At 39.1% G+C, this 18,865-nt stretch overlaps 1 protein-coding gene across 1 annotated transcript in view; it reads right to left on the bottom strand.

The window, feature by feature from the left end:
• Positions 1 to 737: 737 nt before the first annotated feature.
• The window catches only part of trpm4a (transient receptor potential cation channel, subfamily M, member 4a), a 45,165-nt gene continuing 27,037 nt past the window's right edge, over positions 738 to 18,865 (bottom strand). Inside the window, exons 8-28 of the mRNA XM_086069779.1 lie at positions 18,232 to 18,432; positions 17,710 to 17,812; positions 13,960 to 14,078; positions 13,093 to 13,395; positions 12,876 to 12,977; positions 12,632 to 12,760; positions 12,322 to 12,451; positions 10,106 to 10,251; positions 9,144 to 9,256; positions 8,958 to 9,065; positions 8,827 to 8,873; positions 6,631 to 6,863; positions 6,389 to 6,504; positions 5,740 to 5,872; positions 5,482 to 5,656; positions 3,555 to 3,720; positions 3,280 to 3,461; positions 2,797 to 2,929; positions 2,153 to 2,225; positions 1,603 to 1,696; positions 738 to 1,468 (exon numbers count right to left, since the gene is read on the bottom strand). Of these exons, the coding sequence (XP_085925905.1) occupies positions 1,452 to 1,468; positions 1,603 to 1,696; positions 2,153 to 2,225; positions 2,797 to 2,929; positions 3,280 to 3,461; positions 3,555 to 3,720; positions 5,482 to 5,656; positions 5,740 to 5,872; positions 6,389 to 6,504; positions 6,631 to 6,863; positions 8,827 to 8,873; positions 8,958 to 9,065; positions 9,144 to 9,256; positions 10,106 to 10,251; positions 12,322 to 12,451; positions 12,632 to 12,760; positions 12,876 to 12,977; positions 13,093 to 13,395; positions 13,960 to 14,078; positions 17,710 to 17,812; positions 18,232 to 18,432 (2,823 nt within the window). The 3' untranslated portion in view covers positions 738 to 1,451. The remainder of the gene's footprint in view (positions 1,469 to 1,602; positions 1,697 to 2,152; positions 2,226 to 2,796; positions 2,930 to 3,279; positions 3,462 to 3,554; positions 3,721 to 5,481; positions 5,657 to 5,739; positions 5,873 to 6,388; positions 6,505 to 6,630; positions 6,864 to 8,826; positions 8,874 to 8,957; positions 9,066 to 9,143; positions 9,257 to 10,105; positions 10,252 to 12,321; positions 12,452 to 12,631; positions 12,761 to 12,875; positions 12,978 to 13,092; positions 13,396 to 13,959; positions 14,079 to 17,709; positions 17,813 to 18,231; positions 18,433 to 18,865) is intronic.

Here is an 18,865-nt window from a genome sequence, read left to right as displayed (position 1 = left end):
AATAGAAAAATATACAAAAATGTTTTTTTTCCTGATGAAAGAAGATACTCTAATCTTTCTTTTAGTAGGTTCCATGTTCTTATAGCAATAGAACACAGTATTCTGTGGGCCTTGCAAAATCTGTCAAAATCCAGTAAAACAGCCGGGAGCAAAGAGGGTTGCTTCAGTAAATAAGTTAATATTTGAATAAATGTTGAGCTCGCCTTTCAGAGGACCACATTGGTTTTTAGATAGTTTTATCTTAGTAACAGATGATAAACTTGGTAAATTGGTCATTAAAATAAAGGCTGCTACATTTTAATAGTTTGTGAGTTCATTTTTCAGCTTAGCGGTTAAAACACACACACAGTACACAAACGGGTTTTGTGTACATTTATTTTATAATCTACTTGACACCTTAAAAAGACAAAACTCCAACTAACCACTCAAACCAATTGGAAGCACCAATTTGCTTAATGGTGCATTGTACCGTTCAAAAAGGTAATATTAAAGCTTTTTCTACATCATGCATGCTCCACCAATACCCAAATGTGTACAAAGTGCCCTGACTTTTTTTTTACTCCAACTGTGCCTATCAGCTTGTATCTTCCTTTCAGTGTGGAGTGTTCGGAGCTAGCACATGCCACAGTTTCTTGGGTGGGGGTAGGGTGGAGTGGCACCATGCACAAGCTTAACACAGAGGCTGCAGTTACACTTTAGGCCAAAGATGGCAGTCACGAGCAAAAAAAATGACCAACTCAACAATGATTCTTTAATTTATGCAAAGTTGCACTTACAGCTGGTCCGGTTTTTGGTTTGAGCCGTGGAGAAGTTTGCTCGGATTTGAGGTTCAAAAAGCAGGTTCATTTAAGCAGAGATTCTTTTTTTTTTTTTAAGGAGTTCAGGTGTGGAGAGAGTTCACCATGACAGAAAATGCCCGCGGCCCAGATTGCTTGAGGTCAAATTTCAATCAATTCGAACACTGATAATATTAACAGAAAGTAACCCAAAGCTTACAACTGTTACTCATCTACGTGCACTGATGAACAGCACAAAACGCACACACACATGGATCACAATCACAGTCAACATTTTGAATGGCGAAAACATAACATTTCATTCATTGTTTTGTTGGCAAAAACAAACGCTCAGGCAGATTCTGGAAAAGTTTTTTTCCCCCTCATAAGTTCATCAAGAATCATCAGGATAAGTGCTTTATTTTCCACACTACAAATAATTTTAAAATTATTTGAAAATGCGCACATTACATTTGTCTGAGTTGAAATTAAGAAAAAAATGAATTTAATGTACAAGAGTGAAACAAGTAAAATTGAAAGCAAGTTAAAACAACAACAATAAAACACACTTTGCCCCTGAGTAAAGTGTGTGAATGGATGTGCGTGCGTGCGTGCGTGCGTGCGTGCGTGCGTGCGTGCGTGCGTGCGTGCGTGCGAGAACCATTTTCAGGTGCTTCATCTTGGCGACAGATCTACAAAGATTGGAAAAAGTCAAATAGACACCTCATCAGTAGATAATCACAATCTCCACAATGATGGTACAGTATTGTGAATATGTATTACTGAAGAAAGTGTAAAAGTTCTTCAATCTGGGAGTTGACTTTACCTCTTAGGAGTGGAGGGGCGCGGTTGGTTGCAACCAAATTATTCTGAGACATAGCTTCCATCATCCAGGAGAGGGCGTTGCAGCAGAAGTCCATCTAGGTGAGGGAGGGGAGAGACAGAAATAGAATGAGAGAAAGAGAATCAGTGAGAGAGAGGGAGAGCAAGAGAGAGAGAGAATAAGAGAGAGATAGAATAAGAGAGAGACAGAGAGAGAGAGAGAGAGAGAGAGAGAGAAACTAAACATCCATCCATTGTATCAACTTAGAATGCCAATGGATCAAATGATGGGAATTAGCACAACTATAGAACTCAACAAAATAAAAAAATACATATACTTTTTTTTTGGGGCTGTGAATCTGAACTTTTAGTAAGTAAGTTTATCTAAATCAATTAATTACATCTTTAAATCAAGTGCTAGGTTATATATGAATTTGTCAAGCAAAGGATAAGGAGGACAAGTACAAAAACTACCTGATAGAAGTAAGTATTAGGTAAGTGGTATGAATGATATATTGCTCTTGCATTTGTAACATGATTAATGTATGGCTGACCTCTCTCTCCAGGATCTGTAAACGCCGGTCGTGGTCACGACTCTCTGACACCTGCTTCAGCACATTGTCCACCCTACACACAGACAGCACAAACAGGTACTAAATATGAATATGCAACACCTTATTTCTATAAATCTCTGTAGTGTTTACGTTTTCAAATGATCACTTCTACAACATTTAGAGAAAATCACAATGTCCAAACAATAGTAACCTTTTTTTTGTCCTTTTTTTAAATGTATTTATTTTTTATTTTTATTTTTTTAGAACAGGCACGCAGGCTGCTTATGAGGACCTTGAGTGGTGATTCCTGATTTAGGACATTAGGCATCTTATTAGCAAATTTGATTTAAGTTTTTACTGTTAACATTACGACTTTAGCTTCATGGTCTAAGTCTGTTCTAAATTTACAGAATGCGCACAAATTCAAGTACAACGATATTGATGAATCACAGATTTGAGTGCCAAATGTGACGTTTGGTGCATATGCATGGTTAGTGAATAAGGCCCGTTGCAACTGGGAAAAGTTGTTTTGTAATGAGTTTGAAATATAGTTTTAAGTAATCAATTTCATGATAATGAATCATGAATTTGTAAATTGTATATTTATATATATCCAGTTTAGGAGTATAAAGTGAAGTACTTACTTGACAGATGTACGTTTAAGCCGCTCTGTGTCACTCTCTCTTTGCCGCTTACTCTGAGCAGAGAGGAGGTCCTCTTTCTGGATGGCCTCCCACATGCTGAGTCGGCTTGACTTTACACCATCCAGCTCCAAAACTGAGAGCAGAATGGAACAGTAAACCAATGGAACGTAGCAGGGGAATGTAGTAAGTTTTTGGGCTCTAATTTTGTCGACAGAAAATGCTGGTGTATCCTGATTAGTGAGCAGATCCTGAACAAGCACCGCTCATTGTGCCTGTTTGCCAATTTAGAAGAACACTGCGCCACGCTGGGGGTTCTGGCGTAGTGAGGATGTGTCCTTGAAGATAAGTCCAGCGGAATGACAATTTGGTGGCAAATAGTCAATGTAAAGTTCAGCCTGCTCGGACCACGTCTAAATACTAGCGCAAGGTAGTTATTGCTATTTGAGTTGGGTTTTTTTATGACGTGTTTTGTGCTGTCCTCACCAAAGTGTTTCCTCTTTTCTGAGGAGATGCGGCGGATGTATCTCTTGATGAAAACATTAAGATGTGAAATGATAATAAACGGTGGGGCCAGGCAAGGCCTCGAGTGGTATTCCACAATTAGGCTGTAGCGCTGAAACTTCCAATAGGTGTCACTGTTGTCCTGAACTTTGTTGAAAGTGTAACTGTTGGAAGTAAAGAAAAATAAATTAAAACCTCAGTGATCGTCCACATAGAAAAGCTACTGATGCGTTTGAAATGAATCATTGTGAGTGTACCTGAACATGGCAATGAGGAGATTGATTAAGAGTATGTTGGTAACCAGAAGATAGACAGCCTGGAGTAGTATAACCAGCCAGTTGGCGTAGGTGTTCATGCAGGGCTCTGCTCCTGCTTGAATTAGCGTCCTGTTGTCGGTACAGTTGATTTCATGAAAGTATTCAACTACATGGAAAAGAGATGCAGAGGTACAAAGTATCATGTGAGCATATTGAATACAATACAAACTTTCTACCAACCATCTACTACACGGGGCCCCCTGCCGGTGGGATATGCCCGGAACACAGGAGGCATCCGAACCAGATGCTCAAGCCACCTCAGCTCCTTCCTCTCAATGTGGAGGAGCTGCGGCTCGACTCAGAGTCCCTCCCAGATGACCGTCATTCTCAACCTAGCCGTACAGTAGGGCTTGGTTTAAAATATCGATATTTTGATTCATATCAATTCAATTTTTATTTATCGAATATCAATTCATTAAGTTATGGGTGGATCTTTTTAAGGCTTTTTGGCATTTACAACCGTGACCCAACTCTCATACACCCCCTCATAGTAGGTTGCGGTATACACCGTGGAGATGTGATCCGCCAGTAATTTAATAGTAGAAGAAGAACTCCAAACTCTCACGTGACTTGAGTGGCATGACTTTTGCTCTGCAAGCGGTCTCGTAACACAAAAAGTGGCGGAAAGTAATGGTCTGAAATCTCCTGTGATTGAAAGCAGAACTTTGGAGACATTTTGGATTTAGAGCGACTTTGAGCTGTAAGGAAGATGATCTGGACAAGATTAAAGCTGTGTGTGAGCATTGCAACTTAGAGGCTAAATACGGCAGCAATACTACCAATCTCTGTAACCACCTCTCCACACATCACCCTGACTTGCTAGCAAAGGCATCGGAGCCAATTCGAATGCAACTAGACAATGCATTTTCCTGCAAGATACTTTCAAGCTACGTGCGGACTCAGAAAATTACTGATGCCATAGCAAAGTTTATTTGCAAAGATTTAAGGCCGTATTGTGTGGTCGAAAAAGACGGTTTCCAAAGCCTGATTTGCTCGAGTCACGATACGTGTTGCAGACATGCAAACATTTAAGTGAGTTGGCCATACCTACGCTCTACACCATAGGTGTCAAACTTCGGTCCTCGAGGGCCGTAATCCTGCAGGTTTTGGAGGTTTCCCTCTTCCAACACAAGCTGATTCCAATCAGCAGGATCATTATCAGGCTTATGCAGAGCTTGCTGATGAGCTGATCATATATCAGCTGTGTTGAAGAACGGAAACATCCAAAACCTGCAGGACTGCGGTCCCCCAGGACCGGAGTTTGACACCTATGTTCTACACCAAAGTTAAAAAAATGCTGTCGCAACTTCGCTCAAGTCGGCGAAGAGGGTTACCTTGACTTGTGATAGCTGGACAGGCCCAAAACCACCACTTTAGGAAAAGCCCCAGACCTATAATGCCACTAAACCGCAAACTACCCCCCCCCCCCCCCCCTCCAAAAAAAATCATAACTTACCAACTTGAAAATTAGCTATGGTACAAAAATGGGGAATGTCAGCATTAATATATCCCCCGCCAGACCACAACCCTTGCATGTGACCATGGTTGGAGTGCCTATTGCCTATTCTGTTTTTGATTCACTCAGGACTCTGAGGTTCTGAACTGTCGGAGTGAATCACTTAATGCTTATTTCCGACCACTGAGGAGGAGCAACAGCTGGGGGAGGGACGAGTTTTGCTCAAGGGGCCCCTTTCAGGGAATTTGTGATGGTCAATTGTCATTGCACTGCTAATGTGAAAGATATGTGGTTTGTGTCAAATCTGTTGGCCTTCTGGGGCCCCCAAGTAATTGCCTGCCTCGCCTGATAGCAGGCTACGCCTCTGCATGGCACAAAAAAGGTTGGGGACCACTTGACTGAGACACTCACCATCCACTTCTTCCATAGGAAGTAGTCCATAAATGTGCATGTAGGGTTTGTGAAAGACACGTCGAAATATCCATTCAGGTCGGGGATCATATGAGTAGAGAAGTGCCTGGTTGGCTACTCCATAAGCCATGATCCACACAGCCAGGAAAAAAAGGAAGAAGAAAATGTCTTTCATCTGTGGAAAGTAGATTGTGATTACATTGTATTTTAATCCTTTGAAATTTCGTTAATGTGTTTTTTTGTATTTTGACATTTTACCATTTTGCCAACAATGATAATCTTGGGCCCAAGCTGTTTGTGGACAGCAAATATATGGATCAGACGCAGTGAGAAGACTAAATAATCAATGGCCATCAGAGTTCGCCCAAACTCAAATGACCATGAAAACATTCTGAAAGACAAAACGGGGAAGTCAGACACAAGCATCATGGAACCACTGACAAAAACATTCCTTGTGGGTCACTTGTTAACCCATTTTTATATACCGGTATTTAGAATGATTTGCATTTTTACCATTGAAAATGTTGCAAACGTATCGCTACAGGCTGAATACTTCAAGTATCATTGTCACGTGGCTGCCCATCAAAAACGTGTTTTGTAGGTGAATGGGAGATTCTAAATAGTTCAGGTGTGAATGGTCGTTTGTCTATATGTGCCCTGTGATTGGCTGTCCCTATAAAAGTATTATTTATATTTCTAGTTTATTGTATTTTTCTACACTTGTACAGGATAAAATGTCCATTTTAAAGTTTAGCCAGAAAAAAGTCAAGTAACTCATACATAAAAACATGCCCAGCAGACTTTTATGCAGTCTCTGTTGACATTTTTATTGAATAATAAAACTACATGAGAGTTCAACTTCAGGCGTTCCACTGTTACAAGGATATAAACTTATATAGTTGATCACCTGCAGCACAGAGCACAAATGAAGATTATAATGGCTGTGAGGTCACACTGATTCCATATATCCTGGATGTACCTCTTCATCCTCTGGAGCACAAAGTTGTTGGGCATGAAGAAGCCCTGTCAACCGAAGAGCAAGAGAGTTTAGCTTTGCTTTGAGGATGAGTCATGTTTACTTGTCTGAAATAGCTTGCATTTTTAATGATGACCCCCGTGAGTGGGAAAGCTTGTCTCTTAACCACTGACCTGTCGAATCTCTTCACATATTAAGGTAAAAACCCAAAAGTACAGCACAAATTCCAGTTTGGATGGGCCACCTTGAGACGGAGACTTGAAATCCACCAATAGGACGTAAGCAAACAAGAGGAGGAACACGAAGTACATCAGCACGTTGCCCAGGAATGAGATGACAGGAGTAAACCAAAACTGTCTCCACCGTGACACTATGAATGGTCTTCTAATTTTGGAGGGTGGAGAGGCTGAAACGAAAAGATAAAAGCAGTAAAATAAGGATAAATACCAGATGGAAACTAGAATAACACTTGCCTCCCAGCAAAAAAACATTAGTGTAAATCACTGTCTGCTCCTGTGGCTGCAGACAATCTATAAAGTCTCTATGACAGCAGTGGAAGGCAAGTGAACAAACATCTAGGCAAGTGTCTCGGAATCGCACCAAGCTTCACGTCAATAGGGCTATACATCCGCTCACTTAAAACTACTCTATCAACACCCACTTTAGTTCACCTTTTAATGAACATACACAGTGGCGTCTCTGGCACAAAAAGTTGAGTGGGGCACAACAGTCGGCACTTTACATCCACAAGCAGCAAAGCCTACACAATTCAATTCAAGATCACAATCCAGTGGAAAAGCACTATAAATGAAGTACCATGTATTCATGAATAAAACCTTCAAATGGTTTAAAATAGGGCTGTGCAATTAATCGAATTACAATTTCAATTACACACCACAATTACAAAATTGGCATAATCGTAAACAAAAATAAAAGAGTATTAATACTCATTTTGAGTTGTTTAAATGTATATATTTGCACCTTTTTTTATTTTAAAATGACTAATTTCATAAATCTTGTTTGCTCCAAAAGGAACTTCCCCCCTCTGTTTCTTCAGCGCTGCCGCTCTCTTTTGAGCAATGATGTCATCAACGAATACGCTTCATTCATATTGTTGGTTTGGTATTAAGTATACTGTAGTCTTTTTGCTGGCGATGAAAGCCAATCTAGTTTACTGCTGTATAATGCCATCTGCCAAAACTGAGCGTGTGTTGATTGGGTCTTGACGTCACGTGACCCCCTTCCTGTATTTTAATTGGATGATGGGCCCAGTTAATGTGGCCCCATGGCTGTCTATGGAGAGCAGCTTTGGACATGCGCACTATGATTTGAGTGGCTCATCCACTTCGACAGGCGCTCATATGGGCTGGCCCTATTTCAGTCCTGTTTAGACATTTTGACCATTGAACTTGGCTTTGTATTGTACATACATGTTTATAGCGAAATTACCTTACAAAGATAGATAAAATACAATTTGATAAATTATTAGCTTATAAAGAAGACCAATTATGAGCCTGCATAATGCTCAACAGCGTCATCTGGTGGAGCCAGGCGTCACTGGCCCAAATGCAGAGACATCACTGAACGTACACAATTTTACAGTTATTAGTGTATCAATGTAAAATATCAGCATTTATTTGAACAAGTATGTGAACATAAAATGGGCAAAAGGACAAAAAGCGACCAATAAGCAAATGTACATTAAACGGGATAAGACATTTTACACTTAACTTAACAAAGCAGCTAACACTGTACTTCCTGTTAGTGTTCTTATTTTGAAACCTAATGCACTACTGAGCTGACTGATGCTAACTTGACAGCAACGGTAATCGTAGGAGGCTTTACCATCATGCTTTGTTGCCGTTACTAGTAATCCTTGAGTCTGGGTTATGAGTCTTTAATGTGTTTATTTTTGTACAGACAATGTGTAATATAGTTACAGTGTTATTGTTTCTATTTGTGGATTAAAGTTTTGCAACTTTTGGTATTAAATGGTGACACCCTTAGTAACAAAGGCATGCAGTCACTGCTATATATATTATAATAATACCTTTATCTTGTATAAGGCTTTTCAAGGTACTCATAGATGCTTAAATGGCCTATCACAGTTGATTGACAATGACATTTGACAATATTAACCAATTTCAAACAGCCGCATGTCTACCAAATAAAATGCACTGTGTTTGCTGATTTTGAACCGAACCCACGGTAAATTAGTTAGACAGCATCAAGTGGAGATGTATTCAATTTCATTGGCCACTGTATTATGTATTGAGCAACCAGAGGAGGAAAAGTGTTTAGTTACTGTAGAAAATGTGACCTGAGTCATATTTGCTAAATTAATCACACAATATTTGATCAAAACCCACCTTTCAGATTTTCTTTGAGAGCCTTGACCTCCTCAGCATCACCATCACTATTAAGTGCACAACAAAGAAGACAGTTTGGAAAACAGTGGTGCAAGCCTAATTCTGTTTTAGAACAATTGTATTGTATTTACTTGTGTAGAATGTCTTCCAGGGAGAGGGCCATAGCATCATTTGCTTCTAAGTTGTCAGACTCTATGTTGTGGACCTTTACAGGGGTAACCACTTCCTCTTTATATTTCCTGTATATACACACCAGGCTGAATTTCCCTCACAAACAATACAACCAAACTGGAGAATGCTGAGAGTGCAACACCGACCTGAAATTGATTAAATTTGTGTAGATGAGGGGGGGCATGAAGAAGCACATCAACAATTTCCAGACCTCGGTTTCTCTGTCCATGCTGCCCCACCAGATCTGAGACAGCAATGCCTACAGACGAGAGCAGAAGCTTTACCAAACACGATGCAAAATAATGATACACTACTAAAATTACTATAAAACAAAATACTAAAACAGATATTGTGCATTTTGATAAATATTGGTATCGGCCTTTAAAAAAATATATCTGACGGACGATAAAAGGTAAATCTAAAACCATCTTAATCTCAGGGAATTTATTTATTTACATTTTCAGTTAACTTTATAAGAGATGCTGCTGACCCTGGGAACCTTCTGAACTTTTTGTCTTTGTTCGACATTAAAACAAAGAAATGTGAAAGTTTAAGATTTTAGGTATTTTTAAATTTTGGGGAAAAAAATTACTGTAGAAAACTATAGAGAGCTATAGTATTTACTTGTTTAAGTTTCCATTTAACTTTTTAAGACGTACTGATAACCTTGATAACAAAAGGTCCCTGAACCTTTTGTCAGAAATTTAAAATGAAGTCTATTGTCTAAGATAAAAAAATAAAAAAATCTACATTTTAAAAAGTCTGATTTTTTTTTAAATAAACGTGTTTTAAGACATTACAAGTCAAGATTGGCATTTGTACTTAAACAATTTTTACGGCAATATTTTTTGCCCCCCTTTTTTTTGTTTTTAAAAATGATTATTAGCTCCAAATATTGGTTATCGGCCTCCTTGGCTACTAATAATCGGTATTGCCCCCAAAAAACATATAGGTGATGTTATTCCAAGCTATAAATCAACACTGCTGTTTTCTGTGTGCTGTTCAATTTAATATTACATGTAGTCAAAATCTAAGGCTGACAAACACATGCAGTGCAGTGATTATATATATATAAAAAACAAAATAAAGTGCTAAGGTAAGACTCAACCTGAACTCCATCATGGCTGAAGAACTGGCGAGCATCAGCCGCAGTTGCCATCTGCAGACATGTACTTTCAAGCCACACTGGAGACTTTTTTATCAGGAGGTTGAAGGAGCGTCTCTCACTGCTCTGGTAACACTCTCCAAATACATCTGAACAGCCGACAAAAAGTATAACAATTAAATATGATGTGTTACGTGATATAGACTCTTTTAGCCTGTTGCTAAAAGAGGTGCTCAATGGTGGGGGGTGTATACGCCACACACCTCCACCGGAGACGAACCAGGACAGAGTTGGCTATAATGACCAGTTTTTTTCCTACTAATCTGAAGTCAAGATGCTGCTAACCTGGTAGCTTGATACAGTACATTGTACACTGTTCACAAAAAGTTTGGGATATTGTGTTTTGGGGTGAAATTTCAGTGAGAACCTATGATGCACTAGAGCCTTTACCTTGGTGAACAAAGAACTGAATGGGAACATTCAAAATAGGTATTGCTTCTCGTCATCACGGTTATGAAAGCCATACTCGGCATTGGTCCCAAAGTATAGCGGGGAAGGATGAGCAGTGATTATTTGCATGAAACAGTGCTTAAAAAACAAAACAAAAAACCGAGTGATTTCAACCAAAGTGTAACAAGTGGATGTGTTTTATGTTGTAATTCTTTATCCTTTGCGCGCAGTGGCTAGCAAGTTTTTAGCTTTGTATTAGAATAAAAATTTAAGTTATGAGCAAGCTTCAGACGATTCAAGAAGTTCCTTTTTTTTTCTGGGACTAGTGTGAATGATCCATGGCCAACCAAGGTGCGATATATTGCCTAGCCCAAGCTCGGTTAGCAGGGGTGGGTCTGGGCACAGCATGACTGCATATAGCCTACCAGTTGAATTATAACGCGCAAAAACAACAACAACAAAAAAACATAACTTGAAATAAGCTGCAAAGCCATTAAAGCAGTATTGTATCATGAAGTGATATTGCGGTCAAATGGACTAACACCTGGTTCACACGACTACGGTACGGACAGGGAGCGGCATCCGTACGGACTGCAATTCACACCGAGTGGGGTGCGTGAGTTCTACGTTTCTGAAAATCTGCACCCGCGAGACCACAAGATCACGGTGGTTCATGCGATAACAACAGTGTTTATAGACAGCTACTGTACTTGTAAACAATAGCCACACTTGCCTTTCATTTATTTTTAATACATACGCTTTTTGGACATTATTTTGGGGATTTACCATGGGTAAATACATTTTATACAGTTTAAATAGTGTTATTTTGTCATGTTTAATTTATTTCGAGCTTGTTTTTTTTTGTCTTTTAAATGTCAGACACATGTCAAGCTATGTAGTTAGCTAGCTTCTCAACACAACACACTTTTTATCATCATTTGATCCATCTCTTTCCATATGGAAAAAAAACAAGTTCGCCAACGGTTTTTATTTTGAAATATACCGGTTTGATATTGGCAACCTTCGTTTTCATGGAGACCACTATCATCGCTTGCAATGCGCCTTTTGCAGCTACTACCACTATATTGTCATTTGCTTGATCAGCTATGCTAAATATAGTTTACTTGCATAGAAATGTTTAATTTATCCAAAGTAGGCTACTGTACACGCTGAACTGCTCACAGGGACAATTAAGTGCCAGAACGAACTGGGCGCATGATCAAGCAATGTTTTGTTTTGTTTTTTGTTTTTTGACATACCGGCAATTTCAACGTCGGGGACACCACGGAGAGAGGGTAGCATTTAGCCATGGAAGAATTTAGTCAAGTCATGAAAATCTTCTTTTTTTTCAGCACTGCCACAAAACCCGTCTTTAACCCCAGAAGAGAAGAAAGCCTGGTGCCATGCCTGATAGAGAACTAGTAAACAGGTGAACAAACCTGCTCTTTGTAACACAACACGAGGCTTGAAATGAATGAAACAGCATCCAATAGTTGATATTGTTTTGCTTTTTGTCCGATAAAGTTGCTCCTCGTACTTGTCTATCCTTCATTCAGACTCATTCAGAGATTTTGCTTTTTGTCCGATAAAGTTGCTCCTCGTACTCGTCTATCCTTCATTCAGACTCATTCAGAGATTTTGATATGAGTTTCATCAGGGTGATTTTGATAAGCCAAATTGGCCCTTCCCAAGCCTTGTGAATGTGGGAAATAATCATCTGACCACACCATGTTTCATTTGGAACACACTGTATTTATATTCTGACTCACCGTGTGCAAGATCCTCAAATTTCTGCGCCAGTTCTGTCATGGCCACCTTGCTCTCAGTCTCACTTTCGAGTTTAGAAATTTCCCTCAGCAGCTTGCACCCACCCAGCGCACTCAGCACCGACTCCCCTGCCTGACCAAGAACAAAGATACAAGCCGCATCATGGTCAGCAAACGACATCAAAGATCACTTGACTCCCAGTACATATGTGACTAGATGCAAATTATTTGGTCCAAAAGCAAAAGGGGTTTGATCATATTTATGATAATGTACAATATTTATTTGCACATATTTTTTCTTTGGGAGCCTCACCATCTCCCAGAAGTAAATTGCCATTTCACTACGGTTCTGCAGGACAGCCCAGATGAAGAGTGCTGCCCAGGGAGACTGGCAGTGTTGGTCACGGTATGCACATTTCCCCTGCAGCAAATTGATGACTTGCTGAGAGAGAAAAAAAACAACTGACATTTTAGTGTACAGTGTTGATTTTTGAAAAAAACGACCCCCTCTAAGTATAGATGAAAACTTTTAGTGAAGAGGAGCGCTGGTTACGGACTCTGAGGGTCGTCCGAAGGCTGGATTTGGAGTCCAGACCCAGGGGGCTATAATAGAAATGCTGACAGACATCTTCCAGCAGATCCCACAGCACTCGTGATACCTGCGGCATCAACAACAAAAAACATTATTATGATCATGATCTCATAAAATGATGATTGGTAAGCAGTGAAACACATGCAAAAGATGATTTTAGATGTCTATTTTGGTGGATTCACCTCAAACAGGCTAATTTCTTGGGCTAAAGCAGGCCCAGGCATTGCATTTTGCGTGCTATTTAGTTGGCCCATTTTGGCTGTGTTGAGACAGGGCAGGGATCCGGACAGGCTCAGGCGGTGATTCAAATGTCTCTGGAGCAGAGTGTAGACGACAGTGCTGTCTGGGAGCGAGCGATACAAGCTCTCCAAGCGCTCGTACGTCAGGTAGTCCAGGATGTTCAGACCGTTCTCACAGAAGAGGCGCACAAACTGAGGCTTGTCATTGATCAAAGCATCTGTCATGGAGTCGTCCAGGTCCTTATACTGAAAATACAATCACTTTGTCAGCAGAGATGGCACAACAACATTACCCAAAAAGTAAAGCAAACCCTTAAATCTGGGTAGCATAATGTTGCATGTGGCTTGCATGTCTACCTCACTGTCAAAGGGTTTGATTCTTGGATGGGACTTCTCTGTATGGAACTTAGATGTTCTTCCTTTGCTTTATTGGACAAACTTTGGGGACTCAGGTTTCTTCATGCATGCTAGCTTACTTGAAGAGTCTAAATTGCCAATTGGTGTGATGTCATTAGGAATAGTGTGGCCTGTGATTGACCAATCTAGGATCGTCTTCAATCATGCTCTTGAGCCTCACTCAAAATCAAAACTGAAATGTTGTTGTTGTTTTTTTAATCCATTCTCAGAGAAAACTCATAATGTGGCTCTGTCATGTGCGTGGACTGCATTTCTCCCTATGCATTTCCCAAATATCTGGACAATATTCTTCCAAACCATCAATATTATCCAATATCAATATAATAAGTATGTCTAGCAGTACTAAGTTGTTCCACAGAGCAATCGAGTTCCAGTAGATAGAATCACTCTGACCGTCCACTGTATCTTTCCAGTGAAGAGTTCCGCTTTGGCGATGTCCACTCTGTTCCAGGCCACAGCCAGTTTCAACTCTTCAGTGTACTCACTGGCATCACTGGACAGACGTTTAGTAGCTTGACACAAAAACACACACAGACACCAATGTCAAACATCTAGAGCTAAATGTCATGCTAGGACTGCTGAGAAAAAACTATCGCTGGACATTGTGTTGTCGAAAGGAACACTGGGGATGTAAAAATGCCAAACAAACTATGTGCTTAAAGCAGTCCTCAAATAATGGGGCAGGCCTGTCTGTCACACTTGACAGACCATTTGAACATATTAAACATAGAGCAACCACAAATAAACTATAGCTTATCCCACTCTCTGTAGTCAGCCTGGGATTGTAAAGGAAACATACACTTGATGTTTTTTTCTTAATTGGTGGCACCGTAGGATGCAACCATTTTCTCATTAAAAGAGTATTGAGAGTGAATTCTAAATTGGTGATTAAAATGTTTGTACACACAATAGAGACTATCAGGAACATTTCTAATACCATTTTGAATTTACTGTAGTATTGATAGATTAATTGCCAACAGTAAGGGAGGCAGTTGGTGAAGGTGGCAGCTGCCACCACCTTGCTACCTTGTAAAACCGCGTATGTCACAGTGAACATTCTGAGATGCTTCTTGGTTTGGATAATATAATCAAAATATGCAAAGTGCATTACGAGTTGCCGTGTGTTTGCTGTGCTTGTTTAATGGCATTTTCTGTCATTTCAATACGCATGCATACTGACACAAACCCCAATTCCAATGAAGTTGGGATTTTGTGTAAAACATAATTAATGAACGTTATTTTATTTTTTATAAATAATTTTTTTAATGTCCCATTTTAAATTTGATGCCTCCAATACGTTATAAAAAAAGCTGAGACAAGTCATTGTTAATAAATAAATAAATAAATAAATAAATAAATAAAATTCCTGTTTGAAATATTCCACATGTGAAAAGGTTAATTGGAAACTGGTGGTTGTCATGATTGGGTATTAAAGGTATTAAATATCTTGTCTTTATAGTGAATTCTATGGAATATAGGTTGAAAATTATATTCAAATCATTGTAAATTTATGCTTTACACACCATCCACAACTTCATTGAAATTGGGGTTTGTACATTAAATACAGTAATAATTTGTATTGTACTTCACTTCCTGACCTGAGAGTCAGCAGCCTGACACATTAGCATCAATGTACCATCAAAAAAACTAACTAACTGCAGTTGTTTGTTTACATTCAACCTTCAGCTCCTGCGGCTAACTGATAAAACAGAACACTCAACTTTTATTTGATCAAAATGTATCTTTTATCATATATTCTTATTATTTTTATTAATGAAGAATGACATTATTTTTTGTGAAGACACTGATTAAGTTAATGACTTCTCACAATAATTATGCAAAAGATAAGTGTCACACTCTAATTCTATGTCTATGTCTGCCAGTGTTCATGTTCAAATGATCACTTATGCAACGTTCCTAAAAATTCACAATGTCCCATCACTGGTCAGCTATACAGTATTAAGATACTCATGTTGTCTTTGAGTGCTGCCTGGTACCAATGGGCACCACATTGGTGATTCTTGCATTAAACCTTGAGACCTCCAACAGGCTGCTGGTGGAACAGCAGGCGGACTATTCAACATAAGGACTGTATCCACAGATACAGAAGAGGCGCTGCAGGAGTGCTTCATGAATTTTTCCTCTGGGGATGAACAAACTAGGATATCTTATTTGTATGTAGGCCTATGTTGTGTGTGATTTCTTTTGTATGTATTGCTATTGATAGAAATTTATTTATTTAGTAACAATTCCATTATCTAGTAGTGATGCACCGAAACTTCGACCACCGAAAATTTTCGACCCAAATGGCAAAAATATGCATTTTCGGCATTTGGCCGAAATAAAATTAAAGCCGAAAGAATATGGCCGAAAGAGGATGTGGTGACGCAAGCAAAAAAAAAAAAACGCTGCAAGGAAGCGTCTGTTTGAATTAAACACCCAACGCGGGGGTGAGTGTCTGCATCGCTTCTCGCTGGCGTTTGTGAGTACCTGGCTACCGGCAGTTTCATTGTGCACACCGGAGAAGGAGGGGGTCGCTTGGTAAACTGTTTAAAAAGAGAGCGCTGCCGAGTACTGCACTACAGGTGAGACACTCTTTCTCCTGCAGCGCCTTCCTTTTTTTCTTTGATGAGAGCCCCTCGAGCGCTTCCTCTTTTTCACTTGCATTCTGGTGGCTGTGCTAAATACTTTAGCTAATGTTAGCGTGATTGCTATCAACAGTTTTAAACAAGTAAACACTTGCCACTATCTCCGGTTGGCGGCAAACGTGTACAGGACGCCGTGTGTGACTTTTCCCAACGTTTCCCAATGCCGATTGGCTGGTGCGAAGACATTTATTTATTTTTATAAGTTGGTAAATGTGTGAATGTGCCGATTTTATGTGCGCCTCACCTTGTCCCGATACAAATAGATGCGTCATCCGCACCGCACGCATCCGTGCGGGCCGGTGCGAAGTACTGTACATTGACTATAAAGTGCAATTGCACCGCCAGAAAATGCTCAGTTGCTCACCCCGCGTTAGGTGTTTAATGTACCATTCGCCAACATGTCTCTGATGTCTGCTGTGTGGATGCATTTCAATTTATATTGTGCTTTGTTAAAATGCCCGTGCTACATAGGCTTAAATGTTTTATAATAATATTATAATTGTAATTAATTATAATAAATGCAATGATAATTACAAATTGGCATAATTTTTTTCCGCCGTTTCGGTTTTCGGCCAAGCATTTCTCGTTTTTGGCTTCGGCAAAAAAAAAATCATTTTGGTGCATCCTTATTATCTAGTACTTTAAATTAGGGATAGACCAATTATCGGCCGATATTTGGCATTTTGACAAATAGCGTATTTGTCTTTTTTTCTTTTTCTTTTTTTATCTGACGGCTGATAAAGGATCCATTAAAAATTGTGTTGATCTCAGGGAAGTCTTTATTTAGATTTTCAGTTCACTTTATAAGATTCGCTGTTGACCTGAGAAGCTCTCTCCAGCTTTTGTTTTTGTTTGAAAGTAAAACAAAAATACACGAAAGTTTAACATTTCAGTTATTTTAAAATGTTGGTAAAAGGCTACTGATGACCACGGGAGAGACCTGAAGTTTGTGTTAACATTTTAAAACATAGATGACGATTGTCTAAAATAAAAAATCAACATTTTACAAATCTGAAAAGTTGTCAATAAACATTCCAACAAAGTTAAAAGTTGGAATTTGTATTCTAAAACAATTTTACTGAAATTAAATATCGGCTCCAAATATCGGTTATCAGTCTCATTGACAAGTCAGAATCAGTATCGGTATTGGCCCTGAAAAAAAAGATATCGGTCTCTCTCTACTTTAAAATATTCATTATTGCAGACCATGAATTTTGTGTATATGTTAATAACATAATGTTGATTGTAGACATTATGTGGTATGACTAAATAGCCATATGCTTATTTTCTAATCATTTACAAAAAAAAGGAAAACTCGGTGGGGGCATCTTGCATAACTGGAAGAATAACCCGCTGCATCCAAACTGCCATGAATGGTTTGTATGTACAATACTCTTATAAAAAAAAAAAACCATTTGCTAGTGTCCCCATAAGTAACTTTTGTTTTTAATATCCCAAAATGAAGTTTGTGTATTCCATTAATACATGTACATACCTCTAACAAGGGCTTTGAGGAGGACAGTATCAAAATCATATAGTCCTTCTTGCTCCCCATGGAAAACAGTGATGAGCTCTCTGTTGTGATAAATACTCAGAGCCTGGATCCATAACAGGAGTGGAAGGAAAAGAGTTACCAATGTTCCATTGCAGTCATCTTTCAAATAAGTCAAGTCTCTTAAATGGAAAAATATTACAAAGGATTTACTGTACATTTTAATTGATTAGATACAAATAGTTGAGTTTGAAATGAAGCAACCAAGTAATCTTTCATTAACTGTCTATATCTGAAAATTTGTCTGCAAGTGAGCTGTTCTTAATTCTGCCCAATTGTGATGTGTCACAGAGCGGTTGGACTCCAGACTTCCTGTAAAAAATGGTAAAAAGGTCTCTTTTTAAATATTTTATATTTAATATGTATATAAGTATGCAAATGCCAATATTTCTCATGTCGATTTTAGAGAAGTTTCTTACTGTTCTATACTAACCAGTAGAGAAATACGAGTGCCGTGTAACTCACACTGTCCACCAGTTTTTCCAGGTCAGCTTCTCCTTGGAAGTATCTTTTGACCTTGTCGCGAACTAGATCACGGATGTCTGATAGATACTCCACAATCTCGCTGGCAAGATGCGATAGAAGTTCACTGATAAAATCTGCAGCTGGTCCAGTTCCAGCAAGAACCAGCCAGGGCGTAGATCTTTTCAGAGATGTATCCAATCTCTGCACAAAGAACACATAAACAAAATAAATAAGACATTTGTATCTGGGTGAGTACATAAGTCAGTATAACTCTCCAGAGAGGCACAGATAGGAAATTACAAATCAGAACAGGGTTGGACTGGCTATAAAGCATACTGGGTATCATTCCGGTGGGCCCTTGACCTAATGCTTTGCTACGTTTTTGTTGTTTTTTAATTATTATTACTCTGACATGGCCTATGTGGGGCAGTCCAAGTTCCTTTATTTCCCTTTTATAGGACTTTCCTTTTATAGGACAAATAGCAAAAATCCATGCATAAATTGAAATGCACAATTTTTATACTTTATATGTATAAAAAGACAGAAAAAGCTGGATGAATGCGAATTGATCGATTCAAACAATTGCATGGGGAAAAAGTTAAAAAGATTGTCACACTGCTCACCTCACATAGAC

The sequence above is a fragment of the Leptonotus elevatus genome, chromosome 1 (genome assembly GCF_054856555.1).
Source record: "Leptonotus elevatus isolate MCC_2025b chromosome 1, RoL_Lele_1.0, whole genome shotgun sequence".
In the NCBI taxonomy this organism is placed as follows: domain Eukaryota; kingdom Metazoa; phylum Chordata; class Actinopteri; order Syngnathiformes; family Syngnathidae; genus Leptonotus; species Leptonotus elevatus.
Note: the sequence above shows the minus strand (reverse complement) of the source record. Positions and strands in the feature narration are given on the sequence as shown.